This window comes from Vanessa cardui, chromosome 4 (assembly GCF_905220365.1).
Source record: "Vanessa cardui chromosome 4, ilVanCard2.1, whole genome shotgun sequence".
NCBI classification, from domain to species: Eukaryota; Metazoa; Arthropoda; class Insecta; order Lepidoptera; family Nymphalidae; genus Vanessa; species Vanessa cardui.
This window is the reverse complement of record NC_061126.1, coordinates 6,844,155-6,860,613: the sequence shown is the minus strand read 5'-3', so window position 1 is coordinate 6,860,613 and position 16,459 is coordinate 6,844,155. Positions and strand designations below refer to the sequence as shown.

General features: G+C 31.5%; 2 protein-coding genes across 7 annotated transcripts; one reads left to right on the top strand and one right to left on the bottom strand.

Moving 5' to 3' along the window:
* Positions 1–4,111: 4,111 nt before the first annotated feature.
* Positions 4,112–8,127, bottom strand: LOC124544231 (probable transaldolase). 4 transcript variants are annotated; one of them, XM_047122699.1, is made up of 8 exons: positions 8,011–8,127; positions 7,574–7,696; positions 7,167–7,290; positions 6,614–6,721; positions 6,402–6,533; positions 6,186–6,311; positions 5,742–5,967; positions 4,112–4,552 (listed from the first exon to the last, which is right to left on the bottom strand). In XM_047122699.1, the coding sequence occupies exons 2-8, from the start codon at positions 7,668–7,670 to the stop codon at positions 4,367–4,369; spliced, it is 999 nt and encodes a 332-aa protein (XP_046978655.1). In that variant the 5' UTR covers positions 7,671–7,696; positions 8,011–8,127; the 3' UTR covers positions 4,112–4,366. The 4 variants fall into 4 exon arrangements, with proteins under 4 accessions (XP_046978655.1, XP_046978657.1, XP_046978656.1 ...); XM_047122701.1 differs by lacking the exon at positions 8,011–8,127 and adding an exon at positions 7,900–8,007; XM_047122700.1 differs by lacking the exon at positions 8,011–8,127 and adding an exon at positions 7,915–7,999.
* Positions 8,128–9,274: 1,147 nt separating this feature from the next.
* LOC124544012 (97 kDa heat shock protein) lies at positions 9,275–16,058 on the top strand. Of its 3 annotated transcripts, none has more exons than XM_047122365.1 (15): positions 9,275–9,587; positions 9,906–10,146; positions 10,286–10,427; positions 11,102–11,238; positions 11,320–11,474; positions 11,662–11,864; positions 11,949–12,067; positions 12,174–12,320; positions 12,675–12,792; positions 12,882–13,153; positions 13,804–13,938; positions 14,015–14,224; positions 14,316–14,458; positions 14,598–14,766; positions 15,166–16,058. In XM_047122365.1, exons 1-15 carry the CDS (start codon positions 9,472–9,474, stop codon positions 15,298–15,300), a joined length of 2,442 nt encoding a protein of 813 aa, XP_046978321.1. In that variant the 5' UTR covers positions 9,275–9,471; the 3' UTR covers positions 15,301–16,058. The 3 variants fall into 3 exon arrangements, with proteins under 3 accessions (XP_046978321.1, XP_046978320.1, XP_046978319.1); XM_047122364.1 differs by having other exon boundaries at positions 12,882–13,231; positions 13,825–13,938; XM_047122363.1 differs by having other exon boundaries at positions 12,882–13,231.
* The last annotated feature ends 401 nt before the right edge of the window (positions 16,059–16,459 follow it).

Sequence of the window (16,459 nt, the reverse complement as noted above, 5' to 3'; positions counted from 1 at the left end):
AATATTACACTAGTTTTGTAAAACACATGATTTATTAATTGAATTAATTTGCACGAAAGCATAGGCGGTAGGTGAGCGCCGGCATAGGCGGGCGGCCGCTACGATAAGGAAGGTCGCTGAAAGTAGAGCGGCGTATTGATTACAGCGCCGTGCGCGCCTTCTTGCCCTGATGCCCACACTGACATATCTGCGTCCTAGGTCATACAAGGGACGTTTCCTTGTTGAATTTCCATTAACTTACAATAAATATTAAAACGCTTCTAAATTACGTAGTAACACTTTTGGCTACTTTTTAAAATATTGTAATGTTATATTTATTTATTTTATTCCATTAATAAAATTGTTCCTATATATTATACAAATATATGCTTCTATCGTTGGGCTAGTAGCGAAAGTATAAAACCGTCGATTCCAAGTTTTGATTTTAAATTCAGTCGAGCCAATAAAAGTTTATCGTCTAGTTAAGGATTAAGATAGTTACAGAATTATTAATCGATTCGAAGCCAATATTAAAAAGGAAAAACAAGACGGTATTGATATACTATAAACACTACTGTAAATATACGTATATATCTTCAAAAGTTAATATTAAATATGTTATTATGTAGAAGTAAATTAAAAATACTATTGATAGGTATGTAGTAGTACAGTATAAATAACAAGTAAATACTTTATAATACCTGAATGTTAAATGCCAGACTTCAGCTGAAATCATTACAAAATAGCTTAAAGTCTTAACTAAAAATCAATGGACTTAATGCATAGACCTTCTAGATAACTTTAAAAATGTTTCTGTCTTCTAAATGCTATAATCAGTTTTTATAAAGCCGATATCATAACTATTACCGATAATGTACTTTTTTCTGTTACGAGTTGGCTAAATACCACTCTTGATCGTATTTTATCCCACAAAGTCCAGTAAATAAAGGCATATAATAGGCAATAGAAAAAATAGGGGAAAACCTGGTTTTTAGATAAACCTTCCTTTCGTGGTTCTAAACAAAAACCCAATCCAAATCAAATTTTCTCGAAAACGGTTGGTTACCCGAGAAGAAGTGATATTAGTTTTTTTTTTTTTTTTAATTTTAAATGCTACAAATATAATAACTACAACTTTTTTTTATAACTATGACCGTTCACGAGATTATCACGAAAAACTGTTTGTCGCGACCTTCAACTTTCTGAGCGGCACATGGATCAATGAGTACTTTTGGGCTTATGTTCCAGATTTCTCCTTTTTCTTCCGAAGTGGAATGTCTTTATTCACTGGACTAATGTCTTTTATCTTTAAGATATTAATCGAATAAGAACTTTTTATTTACAGAATCTTATTAATGATTTATTAAAGATTCTAGTAATAACAACACCCTCTTAAACCTGCTATGTACCCATTTTCATCAAACGACATACAAATTACTACATTATAAAGTTATTTTATAAATTAATACTTACAACTTATCAACCTATTACTTTATAAAAATCTCAAATTAATTTATTATTATCTATATATTCAGATTTCAAAGCAATAATTTAGAAAACTTGAGAATTAAAATTTAGTGATAAACTATTATTAATAAAAGAAAAGACGTACATATATTCAAACAAGTATACGAAATAATTTACTGTGATAAAAAATGTCACAAGCTAAATCTATGGCAGTCGGGGTCCGAGAGACTTGAACCGTTATATATAATATTTTAATTTCTTATAAAAAAATTGAGGTAGAATGGGGGTACGACTATGATTTCATAGTCTAGTTATTTAACGATACTCATGTATATCATTAATACTATCAAAATATTAAGGGACATCAATGAAAATTGAAATAAGAGGCAAGTCTCCCCACCGCCAGGGGACGCAGCAACCAGGATGTGGTAAAGTTGAATGTAGGTACCTACTCTATTGGGAGAAGGAAAACAAATGTTATGATACGATGTGATTATTTATTTAAGGATTTTCTACTTAATTACTTCATTCATCATTTTACATACTCGGTTTCACTGTCATCATTAATTTTTTTACGTTTTATTCGTTATACAGATTTATTTAATTCATATTTTTCATTTGAATTTTGTTTGGCCTTCACGTTTTCTTTCCTTTGGTGTATTTCGTTGTCTCGCTTTTTCCTTTTGGATCTTTTGTGGCTTTCTTTGTTTTGTTTCCTTTAGTTTCTTCTTAAAAGTTCCTACCTAGTTGCTTTATTAGTTGAATTTACATTTTCAGATTCACTGTCACTTTTCACAAATAAGCACTTCTTCATAATATTAACCCTTTACTTATTTAATGCATAAATCTTGGATTGAGTTTCCTAAATTTTCCTTTTAATTATTTAAGGTCAATAATAATTATTATATCGTTGATATGGCAATTTGATATTCTGTTTAAGGGATTTTTTTCACACAACACAAACACAACCACCGAGGGAAACATGAACCACTGAGGATATGTCCCGCACGCATATTGCTGGCATTCTTATAGTCTCCTGCGTTCAAATTGTGGCACTGGGTATCAAGGTTTTACTAGTGAGAAAACTTAAGTGATATTTGAAACATGATACAACCCTCCCACCTGACTATGTCTATCAGCCTTCCCTAATAGTAATGTAGACGAATATTAAATGAAGTTAAATAAATAGTACTCAAAGACATATTATAGTTTTATGCTTATTTAAAGAGCTCTAAAGCTAAGAAGGATAGTATTCACATAATTATTACATAATTTATGTAACATGGGTAACACTGACAGTAAATTTAAAAATTGGACAAACGGTAATTTGTTCCTTACATCGCCAATGCGTCAACAATTTAGGGAACTATAATAAGATGTTATGGCCCTTCTAGTGTCACTGATTTTTCAAACCCGAAACTTACTGTTTCTTGTTTGCTGTTTGACGGTAGAATATGCACCTTCATTAAACTTACTATAATTCAGGTAGATATTACATGATTTCTGTTAGGTATGTTGACACATTTAGGGCGTGTATATGACTGGTTACGGATTAACGGATGAATTAATGGAAATCAGATGAATAGGTAAAAAAAGGACCCTCTAGGAAATTTAAAATCGATAAATAAAAATAATGATTGAGTTTTTACTGCTAGGTACTTAATAAGATACAACTAAAGGTATGCAAATGCTTGATTATAATACTTAGATCAAACATCCTGTGATTATTTTACGTTTTCAAAATTATATTTTAAGGCATTAAACCGAATTGTTTTGTATTTTCTTTGTTGTCTTTGCTTGTGCTCTTGTACTCTCTATAAAACACAGGCAAAAAATTACACCTATTTAAAATCTGACTTTAAAATGTCGTCATTGAATTAGGTAATCAATATTACGAGACAAGGCGTGTTGTACTGTGATTTCCGAATAAAGTTCTGACCAAACTCTGTTACCTACACTTTTAGTATTGCAATTTACTTGTTATATTCACAAATATTACATGAAAGTATTTTTATTTCTGCATAAAACAAAAAAAAAATTAAATTCTTCACCTCTTTCTGGGATAAAACCCCGTATAGATGTTATGAAAATTATTGAATATGTAACTGAATTGTAGAAACTCCTGTGTTCCAATTACCAGTTAAACCGATGCTATACTACCTGAAATATTTACGACTCGAATTCACGTTCCCATCCTATTATAAAGGTGAGATTAGTCATTACTTAGCGCTGGCGCACATAATGCGTAAAGTTCGAATATGATGCTTCCTACATCCTAGCCAAAATATTCTATACTTTTTTTTGTAATTAAGCTGTAGTTAGCTTTCCTTTACTTTTTCCGGAATACTGCTTTAAAGGCGTATATATCACAAAAGAATTACTACTGAATGCAGGCCCGTAACAGGCGTAGCTTGTTTGGGTGCATTCATGTTGTATTTTTTATTTCTTGCCGGCTGTTTTCGGTAGAATCAACATCCCAAGCCGATGATGGTCACAGTTTTGTAAAATATTTCAAAGGTACTCATTAAACTCTATTACAATAAAGTATAATTTGATGCGATTAGATTTGATTGAACTGATTATATTAGTAATTATCAATTAAATGATAAAATCCAAGTGTTCCAATGTTTGTGTAAATTGATATCTTTTAAAAATTAAACACATATTTCGATTCAATTTTTTATTTTAAAATAACATCACCTGAAAAAGTGTATATAACAAAACCGGGAATGTATAAAAATATTAAATACCCTTACAGTACACATTACTCTTAAATTGTAATAAAATTTGTAAAAACTTGTAAAACGGCATTATAATATAATGGAAGACAACAAGTTGTACCTTGTCACTCATAAATTTTGAAATAAACTAAAATCATCTTGTATGTAAACTGCAAATGCAACTATTAAGTTTCATAGTTTCACTTCTTTGCCAGCAATGACTTAATGAGTGACTCCAACTTTCTGGTATCCGCAGCAAACTTCCTGATACCTTCGGACAGTTTATCTGTAGCCATCTGATCTTCATTCAGGTGCCAACGGAATTGAGATTCAGTCAAAGATATCTTTTCGATGTCACATTGAGCAGCGACTTTCGCGTCGAGAGCCTGTTGACAAACAAAATCATTCAATAAACAAAATATTTAAAACAATTGAACAAAACAGTCATAAACTTAGAACTCATTTACTGTAATAAAATTTTATACATAGCTCTTGAAAATAAGTCTTTTAGAATACAGTCATTTGTTATTCAGAGAAGGAAAGCTTTCAGGAAATGAGGCCATGGTCATATGAAAAAGTATATAACGCATAATACACACTCCTTCATATACATACATGACAATGTTTCTCGCACAACAATCACTTTTTTAGGTTCTTACAGCTCTATTTTACAAGTATAGTATAAAAGACAATGTATAATTCAGTAGTCGACAGCGGCTTCGCTCGCGTTCGTGGTTGTTATATGTTAGAAAAAATAGTAGCCGACCAAATTTCATCAAATTTGGGTCAGCGGTTTGGTTATGAAAGAGCAATAGGCAGACAAAGTTACTTTCACATTTATAATATTGATATAGATTTCACATAAGATAAATATTATAAATAAAAAAAACAAAATATCCAATAAGGGTCCTGAGAACGGGTCAACAGCATTGAGATAAAATTTGCATTCTTTTTTAAGTTATACATGGGCTTTTCTGGGCTAGGCTAAGTTATTACAAGCTGTACTAAAATAGTTATAAAGAGCAGTTCAAATTCAGCAGTGTCAAAGTACTTTAAGTGAAAGTAGCAACTTAAATTTAACCTCATGTACCCTTCAAATACTGGCCAGTTCCTAAAATTTACTAAAAAAACACTGAGGCACAATGCAATACTAGTTATTCAATATAAAAAAAAATTATATTTTTGACACTTTTTAGATTTTTACACCCATATCAAATAAAAATTGTCAGCTTGGATAATAGTCTCAATGGAGATGACATTATTTTTGCATTCTCATTTCTTCATTAGAAACAAAAGATAATTTTATTACACAAAGTTAATTAAGATAAGCAGTAGATTTCTATCTATGTCATGACTGTATAAATGAGTATTGATTAAACATTAACTTAAAAATAAAGTCATTTTGACTTATCATAATGGAGTGCCATAAATGGAATTACTCTTATTTTAAACCCAGCTGATAGAAAACTAAGTAATTGTAAACTTTAGCAAAAAATTAATAAATTCATTATATCCAATATTGCAGATTTTTATTGTAAATGATCAAATTAGCTGTGTAATGTAATGCATAGATACCTTTTTAAGAGGTTGTTCACTATTGGCTAGCTCTTGTAAAAGTTTTGGACTAATTGTAAGCAAGTCACAACCAGCCAGTTCCCTTATTTCACCAGTGTTACGGAAAGAAGCACCCATTACTTGAGTCTTGTAACCAAACTTCTTGTAATAATTAAAGACACGGGTAACAGACACTACGCCCGGATCATCCTTTCCCTCATATGTGTTCTTTGTATGCTCAACATACCTAAAACATAGTTATAATTAATGAATATCTTATTACATGGTCAATTACATAACTTTTATATAATTTTACTATATTACTTTTTTAAATAGTTTTATTATATTATGAAATTAATGTCAAATAGCAGCATCACTGTAGGGTCCTCTTCCTCATTAAGGTTGAGGTTTGGAGAATATTCTAAATTACATTAGTACATTTGATAAGTACAAGTAGTCACATACCAATCCAAGATTCTTCCAACAAACGGCGATATCAATGTCACATTAGCCTCAGCACATGCAATTGCTTGATATAAAGAAAAGAGCAAGGTCAAATTACAATGAATTCCATGTTTTTTCTCAAGCTCTCTGCAACAAGGTGAAATATGAATCAAATATATTTTCTAAATTCAAATTTATACTTTTTATTTTCAAATCATCATAAAAATAAAATCTTACTTGGCAGCTTGAATACCTTCCCAAGTTGATGCCAGCTTGATCAGAATTCTTTCCTTTTTTATGCCATGTTCTGCAAACATTGTAATTAACTTGATTGCTTTAGCCATACTAGCATCCTTATCAAAGGATAACCTGAAAACAGAGATGACACATCATAAACATTCACTTCACCTATGATAAAATAAAATACCTTGTAAAATGACTTTTAATACCTGGCGTCAACCTCAACTGATACTCTTCCAGGAATGATTTTAAGTATTTCACATCCAAATAAAACACTTAACATGTCTAATGTTTCACCTAGTTGTTCATCGATTGACCTAGAATGAAATTACAAATTAGTTGTTGAACTGTCACCACAGATTTAAAGTCAGCTAGACCCTACGAGATGACTGACCAATCAGTACTGCTTTAGATGCCATGATAGCACTTCACTTTGTGTATGTAAATATGCTGTTAAGTCAATGTAGGTATCATGACTATGGTGATTTTATTGCGCAAACAGCTAAATAAATTTAAATTAATAGATATTAACATAACAGTACCTAGCCTACTCTAAAACTGTGGCAGTCACCTTTGTAGCAAAACATGATATCTAAAACTCTCTTGTACTTAATTATGTATTTAAAAAAGCTACCCAACCTAGTGATTGAACCCAAGACTGGGGGATTTCTTACCACTAGACCAACACAGCAATGTATATGTTATACAATAGTCTATATATGGTGCAATATAAGTCAAATTACAAGAATTTAATATACTCACCCTCCACAGTCTTTGCCATATTTAATAGCTTTATCAAGCAAATGCTGATACTGTTCCATACCAGCAGCAGACAAAATGAGACTTGGGTTTGTGGTAGCATCTGTGGGCTTATAGGCTTTCATAGCTGCAAAAAAATCAGATAATCAATATATTAAATTGTCTTCTAGATGTACACATGCAAGGGCTTAAAGTAACTTATATACATTGTGTGATTTAATTGCCCGCAATGGTACTTGAGGAGTAAGGAAAAGTATGTGAAAATAATTGTAATAATTTCATATACATAAAAAACTAAATTTAATACACTGCTATGATTGTCACATTGAAGTTGAACTACTGCATTGCACATAACCAACATTTTACTTAACATGTAATAATAGACATATACACTAGGATAAGTTTCTAACCTTCAAAATCGCCTGTATCAGCCACAACAGTCGAAAATTGCTTTAGTTGATCTAATGCACTCATTTTGGTACGTTTTGCTTGAGGTTCACTACTCATACTGACTGCTTTCTTGTAACAATTGCCTGAAAAGTAAATTGAATGACAACAAGTAGAGCGGAAAAATATTTACGCGGGACCGGTTAAGTTTTGAAGGTGACCCCGTAAATCAACGTATAATAATAAAGCGTAATCCAATCGTCATTCTTGTTCACCGATAACCTTTATAACGAATGTTTCCACATTAAATAGGCTGGTATGTTTTAACAAAACCAAGTGTAATATTTACCAAAAAAATAATTACAATCAATTATATGTAGATATAAAAATAATAGGTTAATCTTATTCGAAAAGTTGTAACTTGTAAGTCATAAATGGACAAAAAAAAAGTTGTACATACTTGTAATTTTTTAGCCCAATCAGTGAAGTCTGATTTTAATCCAAATTCCCAGCTCCCGCCAATCTAGTGTTGCCATTCCAATCGATATTGTTTCATAATATAAAGTGACGAGACATAAGATGTGCTATGTCATCCGCAAACTTATCTAGTAAAATTCTAATTGATCTGTCTGTATTTATGGGTATGTCGTTCATGTAAATGTATTTTAATAAAGGTAAGTTAAGGTAAGTAGTCTACGGTAACATGAGAGCAGGATTCATGCGGATGTCCTTATAATGTGTTAAAACCCTACTCGAAAAAGAAAATAGCGATCTGAATTTCGTTTAATGATCACGACAGTTATCCATTAGGTAGCAGACGCCTGCTGGGTAGATAAAAAAAAATAGATAGGATTTAAAAAACTCTGTTCTTTTACAAAATAATTCCTATATCCTCGACAGAAAACTTGGTTGACAAATACCATGTCATTCAGAAATAATTCCAGATATTTCAAATATAATCAACTGGCTAAGAGTAAAATGGGTTTTATAAAAATATAACATCATACAAAGCCTTTAATAAAAATAAATAAATATAAGAACTATGTAGCAAAACAAAAAAATCGCGCCCTTATTGGTGTAGCTGAAAGCGCGAACATATAAATCTCCAACTAATGTTCGTTATAAAATGATCACAAATAGTATAATTTTTTATAAAGAATAAGAAAATATTTACATTTTCTGATTATATTTAAATATTTTCATTATTATCCTAGAAAATAAAAACTTCTTAAAATTACTAATATTTTTAAAGTGATGTCAACTACAAGAACCAATGTTAGAATATTTGTGTAAAATGTGGAACTTTTGATTTTATTACGTATATAGATGAATTTGTGTATTGGTAAATGAAAACTATTGTCATTTTTATTTATTTAATTTCAAAATCAAAATTAACTGAAACATTTTGATAAAAGTAGTTAAATTTAATTATTAAAAGACAATTTTAAACTCATTACATTTTTCATTTAAAATTTAAAGTTATCATCGAGTTTCCGATTGGGTACTAAAATTATTGTACAATTACCAAATTACGATTTCATATATAATGATAAAAATAATAATTCAGAATTAATGTTATAATATAAACCTTTTTAATAATCAACTTTTAATAATTTTATAATTGATGAAATGTTATAGATTATATGAATGAAACCTAACAAAAGTCCTTGTCATCTATGAATTTAATAATGCATTTATTTATTCCAATCCAATTCCATATTTAGTCTGTGCTTCTAGAAAATTCGGGTACATACCTTCAAAGGAAATAATATCTAGACTCTGTGTGTAGGTACTGTATTGCAGACCGGCGTTCTACTAAGATCGACTGACTGATTGTCAGTTTATAGCAACGTGTTTTGTGTGATCGAAAAAGGGTGATATTTCAAAGGTTTTGTGTCTATTATTGCAATTTTAAACCAGTATGGCCGCAATGTCAGTCATAGGTATTGATTTTGGAAATGAATCGTGTTATATTGCTGTTGCAAAAGCAGGTGGCATTGAGACAATAACTAACGATTACAGTCTAAGGGGTACACCGTAAGTAAAAATTTATACTTCCTAATTTTTTTATCTATTTTACTTAATTAAATCTCCATGTCCCAATTTATAATCTTAAAAGTAAGAGCTATTGTAAATGTTGAAAGTCACAGTTTCATTCTAATAATCAGAAAATAATTAAATCGATTTATTACTCATAGTATTAATTTTTCTATTTTCTTACTTATGTGCAGATGTTAATATCTATATTTCATCTGTATAGTACATTATAAACATTTGCATATCCATCGATTTTAATGGTATTTCTATTAGGTTAGTTATCTTCATATTACATAGTTGTACTTGATCAATTTACAGATCATGTGTGGCGTTTTCACCAAAGAACCGAATATTAGGTGTAGCAGCCAAAAACCAAATGGTAACAAATATGAAAAACACTGTGTTTGGTTTTAAAAGACTCTTGGGTAGGAAATATTCAGATCCACATGTGCAAAAAGAGCTAAAACACTTCCCATTCAAGGTTGAACAGCGAACTGATGGTGGAATTGGTATTAGGGTCAACTATCTTGGTGAAGATAATGTATTTAGCCCAGAGCAGGTTTGTTGAAACTTTTATGTATAAATGTATAAAATCTAATCAGTCATTTATGTCGAGGTCTAAGCAAAGTAAACACAGATAATCAATGTACCTTTATTTTTGCTTGTCATAACCTCTAATACATAAATATAATTTGTAGATCACAGCAATGCTGTTCACAAAGTTGAAAGATGTAGCTGCTACTGCACTACAAACTCAGGTTAATGATTGTGTCATATCAGTACCTAGTTACTTTACTAATGCAGAAAGGAATGCTCTATTAGATGCCGCTACAATTGCAGGTATGCCATATATATACATAATCATGATATTGTTTTATATATGTTATATAAATACATATAACCTATAAGGACCATATTATACTCCGTTCCAAGGTTGCTCTGAAAAGATTGGTTATTAGTACGAGGCATCTATTGTATTCTCAATCACTGTTTAGTCAAGTTTTACATTAGAGGGCATTACTGTTACTGTTCATTGTTCTTATATGTGGAAATATTTATTCCTTACAATTATTTTTTGTGAATTAAAATAATACTAATTTACATTGTAATTGATCCCATTGTCAATTATTGTCAATTTTTCTATGCCTAATCAAATTAATAACAAAATAAATAATTTACCAAATTGTTAGTGACATTACAAACCATTCATTTGAATTCCTGTACATCATCAAATTAAATCAGAAATCATTAAATGAGTTATAATTATTAGTTTACTAATAAATAAGTACTTTCTACAAAAATTACTATATTAATAAATACAATTTTTTTGTAAAATGACATGTAATTGAATTAAATAGTATAATTATTTTTATTCTATTTGATTCATAATGTTGGCAGCCTTGTTTTAATGCACAACTAAGGTTTTTATTGATCATAGCCTTGACCTTCATATGAACCTATTCAAGTCTAAAACTATTGATTTAGTGTTTTACTCCAGTAACTAAATGTTTTAGGTCTCAATGTATTACGTCTCATGAATGAGACATCAGCTACTGCACTTGCCTATGGGATTTACAAACAAGATTTACCTGCACCTGAAGAAAAACCACGAAATGTTGTTTTTGTTGACTTTGGTCATAGTTCCCTTCAGGTATATATTATGATAATATATTGCTGAACATGAATTATAATCAAATTAATAAATCATTCAAATGTATATTTTGTTTTGTAGGTGGCAGCCTGTGCTTTTAATAAGGGTAAATTAAGGGTGCTGGCCACCTCAACAGACCCCTTCTGCGGTGGAAGAGATATTGACATGGCATTAGCTGAATATTTCTGTCAAGATTTTATGACTAGATATAAACTTGATGCCCGGAAAAATCAAAGGTAAACTTGATTTTGAAAACCTAACTAACTTAAAATATTACTTTTACTCAGTAATTTTTTAGTATTTTTACTTTAGTGTGGGTATATACAACTAATATTTTTGACAGAACATTTAAATACTTTTAATTACTTGTAGAAATAGACATTTTTTAAAGTAATTATTGTTATATTAACACACTGTTTCTAGAGCTTTCCTTCGGCTGTTGCAAGAAGTAGAGAAAATTAAGAAACAAATGTCGGCTAATAGCACTCGTTTGCCTTTGAACATTGAATGCTTTATGGAGGAACGTGATGTTACTGGGGAAATGCAACGTCCTCAAATGGAACAAATATGTGCTGAGACTTTTAACAGAGTTGAAAGGACATTGAGAGGCATATTGCATAATGCCAGTAAGTATTAATATTGTAAGGCATGTGTATATTATATATGTGTTTAATAAACACATAAATAAAATTATATTTATTTCCTTTTAGAATTGAGACCTGAAGATATAAACTCAGTAGAAATAGTAGGAGGTTCTACAAGGATTCCTGCAGTGAAAAGCTTGATTGAACAAGTATTTGGCAAGCAAGCATCGACAACATTGAACCAAGTATGAAAGATATTTTATAATTGTTTCAACTGCTGATAAAATGTTAGATTTACAGTAGGGATTGTTTATATGTTTAATATTATATATGATGTGTGCAACCTTTCAGGATGAAGCTGTATCTCGTGGTTGCGCGTTACAATGCGCGATGTTGAGCCCGGCGGTTCGCGTGCGCGAGTTCAACGTCACTGACGCGCAACCCTACGCCGTGCGTCTCGCTTGGGATGCTGCACGAGGGGAAGATGGCGACATGGAAGTATGAATTTATTTTTATTTCAAAATATATCGACTACAAACATTCTATGAAAAATTCATAATATTATTAAAAGTCTTATTGACTATTTGAATGAATTCGATTCTTTTATATTTCCATACCTTTGTATGAATTACTTTCGTATTTATAATATTAATATAGATTAAACTATAGATTTGTAAGTGGAGGGAATGTTCATCAATCAATATATTAATATTTAATAGCCACTAAATGGATTCCTTTCTGTGTTTCCTAGTGATAAACCCAAGATGGACTGCAATATACAATTTAGTTTGTCTTTATATGAATATGAATAAATATTCAGTTTAATAAATAATAAAAATATTTGTTATACAGGTTTTTCCAGCATTCCATGCTGCACCATTTTCAAAGATGCTTACTTTCTATAGAAAAGAGCCATTTTCAGTTAGTGCTTACTATTCTGATCAAGTGCCCTATCCTGATTCATTTATTGGTATGTATCTGGCAGTTTTTCAATATTAAAAAACTGTATATTGCCTAAAATGTATATTATACTTTATAAAATATTTTTTTGAACACCAGGACAATGGAACATTAGAGATGTTCAAGCAACAGCTGAAGGAGAGTCACAGAAAGTGAAACTTAAAGTACGAGTAAACATTCACGGTATTGTCACGGTTGCTTCTGCATCTTTAGTGGAGAAAAAGCAAGATTCTTCGCAAAATGAAAATGTTGAGATGGAAAATTCCAATGAAAATGCACAGGGCACTCAAGATGCCCCAATGGAGACGAACGGTGGTTCCCAGGAACAACAACAGCAACAACAACAACAAAATGGCCCTGATAACCAAGAGGTGAGAGAGGACGAAATGAAAGGAGAGCCGCAACAAAAACAATCGTGGACACAGAGAGTAGGACAGTGGTTCAGCGGGGTATGTGTCGGTAGCGCGTTTGTGGAGTGAATCTGTGATGTTTGTTGCCTCACTACTGATTTCTCAATGGTTGCAGCATCTTCTAATCTAGACAAAAATTTTCAATTACTCGATATTCTCAGAATTCTATTTCTTTCCAAAGTGAAATGCAGCAGGCATCACATCGTTTGCAGCTTCCCCACCCTCATTTGAGGCCCCATTTGCACAGTATTTTCATTGGGTTTTGATATAACCTTTTGAAGATACATTACAAATTTTCGTTCTCTTCAAGCATTTATGAGTAAATAGTCTCTGTGTCCACGCATGTTTTTGTTTACCCTGCATTTACTGATATATATATATTTATTATAATTTATTTTAGCAGCAACCAGGATAATTTTGGTAATGTAATTTTTTTATACTGCTTGTGTTGATTTTATAGGTGCAAATGGGTCATCACAATACTTGGTTATATTAACTTATCACAAGGATATTAAAATGAATTAAACTTTTAAATCGTTAATAAATCCAAGTTGATGTGGTGGTGGGGAGATTGTTATTGTAATGTATTGAATGGACATTTTTATTTTTAGGAAAACAATGATGACAAAAAGGATAAATCGAAAGATAAATCCAAGAAGGTTCTTGTGAAAACGATTGAATTGCCTATCGATGCACGAACGCATGGATTTGCTCAGCATGACTTGAACAGTTACATGGAACAAGAGGTAAAATCAGAAATAATTTCATTTTGTATTTAATCTATCCATACAACTTAATGTTAATAAATGTACTTATATCTAGGGTAAAATGCAAGCCCAAGACCGCCAAGAAAAGGAACGCGCGGACGCACGTAACGCTCTTGAAGAGTATGTGTATGAGCTTCGTGGAAAACTGTCGGAGGGTGAAGTTCTTCATGATTTTGTTGCCGAAGACCAACGTCAACGACTTGTCAACCAACTAGATGCCCTCGAGCAGTGGCTGTACGATGAAGGAGAGGATCAAAATCGACAGGTTTGTATATTATTATAAACCTGAGTATGTGACAATAATTTGTATTTGAAAACTATTTCCATATTAAACATATTCTTTTTTCTTTGTATAGGTATACAGTGACAAACTGGGGGAATTGCGAACAGAAGGGGAGCCCATAAAACAACGGCGACTTGAGTTTGAACTTCGCCCCGGAGCTCTGGACGATTATGCTCTCGCTATTCAATTAACTAACAAGGCAGTGGACTTGTACAGGTAAGTGCATAGCCCAATACTTACCTTTTTTTAGTTTCGTGCAATATTAATAGTATTGTGCGAAATTAAAAAATGATTAGTAAATGTTATTATAATAAAAATAAAAAAATTGCTATTATATATTTAATTCATTCAAAAGATCGGGCGATGCGAAGTACGCGCACTTGACCGAAGCCGACATTCAGAAGGTCGTGGATGCTGCTAAAAATGCGCTGACGTGGCTGGAGAACGCCCGACAGGCACTGGCTCACGCGCCCCGACACCTGCCTCCGCCACACACCACCCACCAGATACGGCAGGAGAGACAGGTCAGATGCAACATCATGCTCACATGTACTAGATTCAATGATTATAAAAGTAAAAGTAAAGTAAAGTAACAGCCTGTACATTTCCCACTGCTGAGATAAGGCCTCCTCTTCCATTAAGGAGAGGGTTTGGAACATATTCCACCACGCTGTTCCAATGCGGGTTGGTGGAATGCACATGTGGCGGAATTTCAATGAAATTGGACACATGCAGGTTTCCTCACGATGTTTTCCTTCACCGCCGAGCACGAGATGAATTATAAACACAAATTAAGCACATGAATCAGCGGTGCTTGCCTGGGTTTGAACCCGCAACCATCGGTTAAGATGCACGCGTTCTAACCACTGGGCCATCTCGAATGATTATAATATAAACAAATTAATATATTATTTTTATTACAGACTTTCGAAAATACGGTAAATCCTATTTTGAACAAACTTAAGCCTAAGGAGAAGACTCCACCACCAGCTAATCCCACCGCGGGCGACGGCCAGACAGCCGACGCACCATCGCAGGAACAAATGGATGTGGAATGAACACACACTCTCACACATTTACATACACCATCCACAGCTAAAACTGAATAACAACAAAACTTTAGGCAAGTCTCAACTCCGCGTTAAAGCTAAACAAACACGTTGCCGAATGCTATCACAATTTACATAAAGTGGCATTATAGTTTTATGAGTTTGAATAAACAGGATGAACAATTAATTATACTCGATTCCAACTTAAATAGCATTTTTAATTGAATCTCTAAGTAGGTAAAAGTAATGATTTAATATAAAAAAAGAGTTGATTCATATTTTTTATTTTTTCTATAATGCCTCTTTGGTAATCATTATAAATGAGATAATTATCAAGATAGATAAGTCAGGGCTGAAGTTGTTATTTAGTTAACTTGACCCTTCATAACTAGCTTACCAATATACACATCTCATAGGTACATACAATTATACTAAATTATTATTTTAAACTTAACACATGCTAAATACATATTGTGATTTAAAAAAAATATTATTATTTGTTGAGACAAATACCTACTACTTTAAAATAGCGCATTTCTAATATAGTACACTGGATAGTATTAATTATTTACTTTTTTGGTTTATGTATTTTTTGTACTGTTGCTAAATGTTTTCATTGTGATAAAAACCGAATAAATTATTTGCTGAATCGACGTAAGCAATTATATGTAATATGAAATTTTGCTTACTGTTTCAGTCAATACTATAGCATAATTCTGTTTTGGTCATTATAGATAATTATTAAAATTAATATAACTTATATTGTATCTGAAGTTTTTTTTATTATTACGGCATTACGACTCATTCTCCAATTAAAAATACAGATATTAAATAGCCTTTCACGTATAGACTGTTACAATTGTTAACGCCACAATCAAATTATGAACAGAATTAACAGCTAATTTAAATTGTACATTGATTTCACGTGAAATCAAGATATAGGAAAATCTACTCTAACATCTACTAACAACAATTAAACGTTTTTGCCTTTATAATATAAACAGATTTGACTCATGAATTTCTCAGTCATAAATAAATGGTTTTATTACTTGTTAATATAAGCGTACTTTTATTTGTAATATCGATTTTGTTAAGTCGATTTTCCTTTATTTATTGGTGTCCATATCTATATATAGCAAATTAATTCATATGATAGATACAAAAACTT